Consider the following 9,261-nt stretch of genomic DNA (forward strand, 5'->3'; position numbering starts at 1 on the left):
CTAGTTGATAGTCTTTTAGTGTATGCATCATCCATAAAAGTTGAGAAGCACATTCTCTTAGGGCTATGTATTCAGCTTCAGTAGTGGATAAAGCAACGCAGTGTTGCTTTCTGCTTGACCAACTTACTAGGCACTGACCTAGAATTTGGCAGCTACCACTTGTGCTTTTTCTATATAGTTTACACCCGGCATAGTCTGAATCAGAATAGCATTGAGGGTGCCCTTAATGTACCCTACATTTGGTTTCTTCAATATCCATTGATCAATTCCTACACATAAGGTATTTTGAATTGGATTCTTTTAGATGGATCAAAAGATAGTTAGATTGAAATAAGCTCCCTAATTTTCCATCTCATCCGATCTAGGTTAGCAATCAGTTATTTATATGGGTGATTGTTAGATTGGTGAATAATTATTTTAGAAAAAGCTTAAGTTAGTTAATTTGAAGAATATTAAGTTAATTAAATTTAAAAAGTTTAAGTTAATTAAATTTGAAAAACTTTTAAGTTAATTAAATTTAAAAAGTTTAAGTTAATTAATTGAACTAATTTATTTTCAATTTAATTTAATCTAATCCAATTTCAATTTAATTGAATTGAATTAATTTATTTTCAATTTAATTTAATCTCAATTTTAATTCTTAATCATCTCACCTGATCTAAGTTTTTCAATCAGAGGATCCTATAATTTTGTGAGATGAATTAGTTTCAATTTTCGAGTTTGGTTTAACTTTATGTTAGATTCAGGTTTAGGTTTGAGTTCAACAAATAGGCATTCTTTGGATAAACTTCTGGGCTATGGTGAGTCAATTGGACATCATTAAAGTAACCATGCCTTCGAGATTTTCCAAATAGTCCTATCCACTGAACTTAGTACAAAACCTTAGTCTAACTAGTTAAGATACATAAAGGGTAGCTTCGATCAGTTCCACTTAGCCAAATGCACCAGGTTGAAGCCATATCTTCCTAGACATGCATAGACTAAGCTTTCCTAACGTACTATCTTCCAATATTTCACCAGTACCGTGGGTCAAGTTAAACTTAGGCCTTTTTTATTCTAGCCCTAATTACCCTGCCGGGTAGGTTCCTTTTGGAGGTGCTAGCTATTCTGGAGCCTCCATTATTGATATTCCTTTTATCTTGTTTTTAAAGTTTTAATTTTGAATTATATTCTTTTAAATTTATTTGTTAAGATAATTTTTATTTATTTATTTATTAGAATAATTTATCTTTATTTATTTAATTATTTATTAGTTAAGATAATTTTTCTTTTTGCTCCCCCTGGATCATAGCCTCAATAAGGTCTATCAAGGTAATGTACTTGATCCTTGGGGACCCAATATTAACCAAGTCTAACTTATTTGACCAAGTTAGACTTGGGTACCCATGCTTGGACTAGTTTACTATTTGGTCTGTTGACTAAGGATAGATAGGATCAATATTTTCTTTTGGATTTAAAACCTAGTCTAGTTCTATTGTAAACGGCTCTTTGTGTCCCAAGAATTCGGTCAAGGTTCTTGGAGCCCAAAGAAAATCGTTCTAACGTCTTCTCCAAATCCTTGACCTGAATTTTCAGACTAGAATTTTCTTCCTCAAACTTTTGGTCTTGAGTTGAATTTACAGTCTGAACTGGGTCAGGCAAGGTTTTGAAGTTAGTCACTTCTTTAAGGATCGCTATTTCCTTTAGAAGTGACTTGACCCGAATGTTTGATTTTACTAATTTCCGTAATAAATAATTAACTAAATTATTTAATCGTGGAATACTTACAATGGGGTCAGGCCTTTCGGAAACGGATACGGATTCGTGGCTTCTTTCCGATTCAGCTTCCGATTTGCTCTCGCTCTCGGACATGTTGATTTGATCCCAGGCCATCAGTGCGAGAAGGCTCGTCTGGTTGAGCTCATTGTCGGTATCTTCTTCTGAAGATTCCTCAAAAGTTACTTTCAGCACCTTCTTCTTTCTTTGCTTCTTTGCTTCCTTTTGATTTGGGAAGTTGGCCTTGAAGTGCCCCTTCTGATTTCACCCGTAGCAAATTACCTCAAACTTGACTTTTGAGCTTGGTTGACTCTCCTTGGATTGTACTGCCTTCTTTAGGTTTCTCTTGTTGAAACCCTTCTTTTTGTTGTACAGTTTCTTCACAAGTTCTGTTGTTAGTTCGTAATCTTCATCGTCTGAGTCGGGTTCTTCTTTTGACTCTGGTTCAGTTCTTCGCCGTGTTCTTGGTTCACGTGTTCTGCTTGTACCTGTAATCAAAGCAATGCCCTTCTCGATTGGCTGTGCATTAGTCTATTCATGTAGTTCGAATTCAGAAAACAACTCATCTAGTCTAATGGAAGATAAGTCCTTGGAGACTTTGTAAGCATCTACTATTGATGCCCACAATGTACTCCTCGGAAATGCGTTGAGAGCGTACCTTATTATGTCTCTGTTCTTGACCTTTTGCCCGATCGTGTGGAGGGAGTTGAGGATGTCTTGAATCTGTGCATGGAGTTGAATTACTGTCTCTCCTTCCTGCATTTTGAGATTATATAATTTATTAAATAATAGATCTCTTTTGCTTATCTTGGTGTCGGAGGTGCCCTTGTGCAGTTCGATCAGCTTCTCACATAGCTCCTTTGCAGTTGAAAACGGACCAACTCTATTGAGCTCCTCCTTGGTCAGTCCACACTGGAGGGTGTAGGTCGCTCTGGCATTGGTTTCCACCTTCTTGATTAGAGTTGGTTCCCAGTTCTCATAGGGTGTAGGCTTGCCGTCTTCGACGGTTGGCAGTTGGAATCCAGTCTTGACGATCATCCACATCTCGAACTGGATTTTTAGGAAGTTTCCCATTCGTCCCTTCTAGTACCCAAAATCTTCTTCGGTGAAGAGCGGGGGATGAATGGTGCTGTATCCTTCTTGCTGGGCCATTTAGTTAATATGTAAGAAAAAAATAGAACAAGATGTCCCAAGACTAGGTCTTGGATTAGTAGTGCAGAATAAAGTTAGAATTCTGAACTCGAGTGGTGTTGTACCAACTTCGAGCAAAAGACGATTCGAACGAAGAAAACGTGATCAGAAAATAGCAATTATGCTAGTTCCAATCGACTCCAAAAAATATAAAATACCACGAAAGAAATGCGTGATTGGTGGTTGCACCAGATCAACGCTACCCCACTCTGATACCAATTGTTGGATCGAGAAACGCTAGAAGGGGGGTGAATAGCGCTCAAGGTTTTCACTCGTTTCAGAATCGTAAAATTCGAATAATGCAGCGGAATAAAATAAACAACAAACATAGAAAGACATAGGTCGTTTACTTGGTTCAGAGCCTGTGGTGACTCCTACTCCAAGGCCAACGCTCGTTGAGCATTTACGTTGGGCAACAACTATAATTTCGTTAAAGTGTTTACAAGATGAAGTATAATAAAAAAGGGACAACTAAATTATACCAATGATAGTAGAAAATTGAACATTCTGAGCTCCGAGTCGTCGACGTCAAGTTATGGCTTTGTCGGAAGGTCTCGGTAGTAGCTTGTTGCACAAGGATGACTTAGAAGGTGTTGTACTGAGTGCTGCCTCGAGAGCTTCTTTTATACCTTGCTGGAGGCACCTTAAAGGTCATCCAAGGCACCTCTAAACCGCCGAGTCAACCGCGTGGATCAGCATGATTCGGTCGCACCTCATCCACTTGAAGGTGCCTCCAAGGCTGGTCTAAGGTGCCTCCAATGCCTGGTTCAAGGCGCCTCCAGCCTAGTCCAAGGCGCCTCAAGCTCTGCTGCGCTGACTTCTTCTGGCTTCCACCCGAGGTGCCTCCAAGCTCCATGGAGGCGCCTCGGACACTGTTCATCCAATGTCAAGTGTGCTCTTTTGTCCCTGGACAACGTGTTAGTCCACAAAATACACATATACCCTGCAAGACAAAGTTAGCACACATAAATATGATAAGAATAGTGTTTGATAGTCTCTGAACTGTCCAAATCTAACTTCGGATTTTCTACCGAAAATCCTAGGTCGACCCGATGCCTACTGTTCCCTCTGCGGGAAATGCGTCCTCACCTACTCCACTCAGGAGAGTTATCTGTTGCCAGTGTGATCCTCCAGATCGACTGGACATTTGCTCAGCGCTCGATGCTTCCGGACTTTCTGCTGGACGCCCGCTCCTCGACCTATCCAGTCTTCCACCTAGTTCACGACACCAGGACTTTCGACCTAGGGTTACCATCCCCTAGGACTTTTGCCTAAAGCCCTCAACCCACCAAGACTTTCCACATAGGGTTACCACCCCCTAGGGTTTTCCACCTGCCTAACCTCGGTTAGGACTTTTGCCTAAGTACACTTAGGACTTTCCTGTAAGCTCATTCAAACTGTTAGACCACAACATAACCTTAACATTGAATCCTTTGCCATTATCAAAACACTGGTTCGATCGTCGGATGCTTCTCACACCAACAGTCTAGTCAGGACTAGATGACTAGCAAATATAAGTCCTAACCAAAGGATAGGTAGGTGAGAAGTCTACTGAGTGACAATTCCTATCTGGAGATTAGACAAGGTGGAAGTCCTGGTGAGTGAAGTCAGGCCCTAGTGAGTGAAGCTAGGTGGTGGAAGTCTTGGTGAGTGAAGCCAGGTCCTAGTGAGTGAAGCTAGGTACTGAAAGTCCTGGTGAGTGAAGTCAAGCCCTAATGAGTGAAGCTAGGTGGTGGAAGTCCTGGTGATTGAAGTCGGGTCCTAGTGAGTGAAGCTAGGTGGAGAAAGTCCTGGTGAGTGAAGTCAGGCAACGAAAGTCCTAGTGAGTGAAGGTAGGCAATCCTAGGAGGAGATAACCCTAGGTTATACTTGAATTCTATTAACACTGTTTTGCCTTATCTATTGTGCTAACTCAATATTGCATGGGACTTCAGCTAGGTCTATGGGTTGACTAGGTAGCTGGCACGAAGTCCAGACGGGTCGACGGGCTGACCGGATGTCTAGCAGGTAAGTTAAGGTAAATCACTGGAGGGGAGTAAATTAGTGAGGATGCGTTCCCACTTAGGGAACTTAGGTGTCGATCCAACTTAGAACAATTTCGAGAATCTAAGTTGAGATCGTGACTAGATTCCGGTCTCGGTGAGACAGAATCTAATTATTACTCTGTTTTATTATATTTGTACTAACTTTTGTTTTGCAGAGTAGTTTAACTTTTATTTTACCTTGGACTAACATTTTCTTACAGGAAAAGGAATTTTTGGAAAATGGTGGTCCGGGCGCCCGGAGTTGGTCCAGGTGCCCGGAACTGGTACGGGCGCTCGGAATGTAAAAAACTTATCTCATTGCAACGAGGACCGCGCTGATTGGCAGGGCCGACATCACGGTTTGGGCGCCCGGAAGGGATCCAAGCTCCCGGAGCACTCCTATATAAGGAGCCTACCTCTAGAGCTGAAGAAACAACTGCTTCCTATGACTGCTCTATTGCACTCTACTCCCACGACGCGACGACGCTTCTCCAGTGGTGGGTCGTGTGAGTCACACGGTCATGTAACATTTCCAGAGGTCAAAAAGAGCTAGCCCGTGTGAGCCGCATGGTCGTGTGAGCCACATGATCGTGTGAACCACATGGTTGTGTGAGCCACATGACCGTGTAACCTATCCAGAACTAAAGCAGAACATGGCTGTGTGAGTCACACGACCGTATCACCTTGGCCGAAAGCAAGATGTATGAGGCCATGTGGATCCACATGGTTATGTCACAGGCCATGTGGTGCCCATACCCTGCTCTATAAAAGGGGTTTTCTCCCATTTTCACTTATCTTTGGCTTGGGGCTCATCCCCATTCTTTGGGGGAAGGGTTCTCCCCTTTGGGGAGGCCCTAGATCTTCTTCATCTTCGCTGATCTGTCCTCCTCCAGAACAAGGGAGTGCTTCCAAGGACGCTACACTTCAAAGATAAGCATTCTCTTCTCTCTATCTCCATGTTTTGAGTCGTGGTTTGCTTTACTTATCGTCTTTGGTTGTAATTCCCTTGTAATGGAGTAGATCTCTAGATCTAGGATATAGGAAGTAGTTGTTATGTGTTGTGATGTATGAACTATGTATTTGGATATTTTGCTATGCAATGAAGTATTTATATCATCATCTATATGTGTTGTGCCTTGTATGCGTTTGACGAAATGTGTGTGAGGTAAATCCATATAAATGTAGGGTTAGATCACCATGTAGAGGAAGAGCCTTGGAATGTAAGATCATGGGACCTTGTGACAGAAGGTATCCCTTACTTTATACGGTAGTTCCTTGAAACGGGGATCGACTCTCTACTAGGAAAACTAATTCGAGTTTAAAGGGGTTTCCCAAATTAATGTTAGGAAATGACTTGTATAATCTAGGAACATAGACCGTGGGCCCTTGTGTGAGAAGGATGTTCCCTATAATCGGACTTTCTAAATTACCTCTTCTACTTAATTGCATTAATCTACCGTTAGGAAGTGATCTGTGTAATCTAGAAACGTGGACCATGGGCCCTGGTGACAGAAGGATGTTCCTTATAATCGGACTTCCTAAATTACCTCTTCAACTTAATGATAGTAGAACTTGAGTAAACTCTTCGGTGCGATCTTCGTGAGATAGTAACGGACTTTAGTTAGAACTCCTACACAAGTGTAAGCATGAAGTTAGGTAGATGAACAATGTATAGGGACATTAACTAGCATCACAACGAAACCCAAATCTTAGTATCTATTCCCCTTTATTCACTTATGTGTTTTTCCCTCTCTCATTTTTCTTTTCTTTCTCTTTAGCGTTTGTGAACCATTTTAGATTGTCTAGATAATTCGTTGTGCGAAGTTGACTAGTGTTTAATCAACAACCCCTTTGAGATCGATAATCTGTTGTATTACTGACGACATAATCATGCACTTGCGATGACGTAACAGCTGAGAGCCCTGCTTCTGAGAGGAAATTCATTCGGATACGTTCACCTTAATTTTGACTACCATCTCATCTTGACTTTGACCACTATTTCATTTTAACTATCAATCCTACATTATCTTTAGGGCATACTCACAACACACTGTATCAACGAGTTTTCCGAGTTTTCCTTAATCATTTCCTAGTGATCCCTCAATGGCCTGACACAATAAACTAACAACTCCTTAAAAAAAAACTGACGGCCTTTTATGTATGTATATTTCCATGCATGCATATAAAATTTTAAATATAAATCATCATCCAATTTGGAGCTATAGATATAGAATTATAACTTTAATATTCATTAAACAAGAGTAGCTTGTTATTTATATATACATCAAACCAAAGGTATACTGATGCCAAAGCATGCATCCTTTCCATTTGGTTTTTCTTATTTTCAGTATATATATAGATATAATTACATCAAACTACCCTTGCTTCATCGAACTTCTCCTCCTTCCTTTATGTCCTCCGGTCACGGAATTCTACATCAAAAATATAAAACCACGAGATCATTAATTAGCTTTTTTTTTGTTAATAAAAATTAATTATATATATATGAACACGTACGTGGCGCAGTCGATGTCGACGCTAAGGCGGAAGGAGAGGGAGACGGCGCACTGGCCGGGCAGCGCCGCCAACAGCTGATCTTGTATGTTCTTGATCTGCGTCGCCTCCGTCTTCAGGCAGTTGCAGGCCAGCCGCCGCATCTCCGTTGTCGGCGTCCGGGCCTGCAGGTCGTGCACGGCGGCGCAGCACGTCGGCGACGCGTGGGCCTCCTTCCCCGTTATGTAGTTCACGCACGAAGTCCCCACGATCTTCCTCACGTCGGCGCACGTCAACTGCGCCTCCGCCGCCTCAGCCGCCAGCACCAGCAGAACCACCACCGCCGCCGCCGCCGCCGCCGCCTTCTTCATTGCCATTATATTATAGCATGCAATATCCAATCCACTCGATCAATCTTAGTGCATCGACGCATCCAATTCGGCCAAATTTATAACCGTGGCGGCGTTGCGTGAGCCGGTGGATTGCTGATGGAAGGTTGAGATGGCAGTGCTTGGAATTTGTTGTTACTTGCATGCTTGAAGACGCTTAGGAAGGTGGCCATGCAACGTAAGGCGGTGACACGTCGGCATCAGATTACTTGAGGATCGATCCGAATATCTTTATGTGGTCAATGAGCTCTTAATGGACCACGTCATTTGATGGATAGGACAAGGAAGCTTTTCCTACTGAGCTTGCAATTCTACTAATTCTATTTCTCAATCTTTGTTTGGACGTGCCATTTACGTACGGATGCTTAATTCATTAATCTCAACGTAAATCACGATATCAACTTAATTACGTGTGGGTTCTAATTAGCTTTTCCTACTAAGCATCCATTACCCGTATGCGACTATTAACACAAAGGAGGAAACCAAAGAAGAATCATGCACAATTAGTAAGACTAATTAGTTAGTAATTAATTCTTTCTTAATTATTAGTAGTTTATTTTTAAGTAAAAGTGTTAAATTATAGTAGATGTCTCAAATTTGTGTCAAATGGACTCCAAATTCTATTCATGTTTATTTTTTTTCAAATTTTGAAACTTATAAGATTGTCATTACTTTTGACCAAAAGTAGTCTTATAACACTCAAAATAAGAGAAAATAAAGATGGACAAACTCAAAGGAATACTAGGAGTGTAATAAGTCCATATTGTACTAATTTAAAGCCTCTAGGATTATCTAACACTTTTAATAAAAAAATATTTAACAACGAAAAAAAATCAAGTTGATATTAAATAAATAATTAGCAGTTAATTAATTGTAATTATCTATTATTAAATTGCTAATTAAATATGTACTAGTTATTTAATCACTAATTAAATAATTAACCATTGTTAAATTGTTAACAAATAACCATCATCTAATTACTAATTAAATAATTAATCATTATTTAATTAATGATTAATTATTTACTTACTAATTTGATAATTAGCAGCCAACAATTAAAATTGATAATTATTTTAAATCAATTATTAATTATATAGAGTTTGGAAATAACATCTTGCAAAAAATAAGGTAAGACTGCAACAATGCATCCTTTCTCGGGTGGCGGCCGAAACTCTTATAGTGGGAGTTTCATGCATCGAATTGCTCTTTTATTAATTATATAGAGTCAAATTTATTTTTTTAAAAAAGAAATTATCTAGAAAATAAATGAATTACTTAATTAATTATCAAATTTAAATGTACGTTATGTTTCCATGATCAATTAATAATTAGTCTGAGTTTGATTGCAAATTTAATGAATTAATTAAATTATGAAAAGTTACATGAAAATATTATTAAATTATTTACAT

General features: G+C 39.8%; 1 protein-coding gene across 1 annotated transcript; it reads right to left on the reverse strand.

Annotated features, from left to right (window-relative positions):
* Positions 1-7,392: 7,392 nt before the first annotated feature.
* Positions 7,393-7,834, reverse strand: LOC121997844 (non-specific lipid-transfer protein 3-like). Its single transcript, XM_042552495.1, has 2 exons — positions 7,488-7,834; positions 7,393-7,402 (listed from the first exon to the last, which is right to left on the reverse strand). Exons 1-2 carry the CDS (start codon positions 7,832-7,834, stop codon positions 7,393-7,395), a joined length of 357 nt encoding a protein of 118 aa, XP_042408429.1.
* Between the last annotated feature and the right edge of the window lie 1,427 nt (positions 7,835-9,261).

The sequence above is a fragment of the Zingiber officinale genome, chromosome 1A (assembly GCF_018446385.1).
Source record: "Zingiber officinale cultivar Zhangliang chromosome 1A, Zo_v1.1, whole genome shotgun sequence".
NCBI classification, from domain to species: Eukaryota; Viridiplantae; Streptophyta; class Magnoliopsida; order Zingiberales; family Zingiberaceae; genus Zingiber; species Zingiber officinale.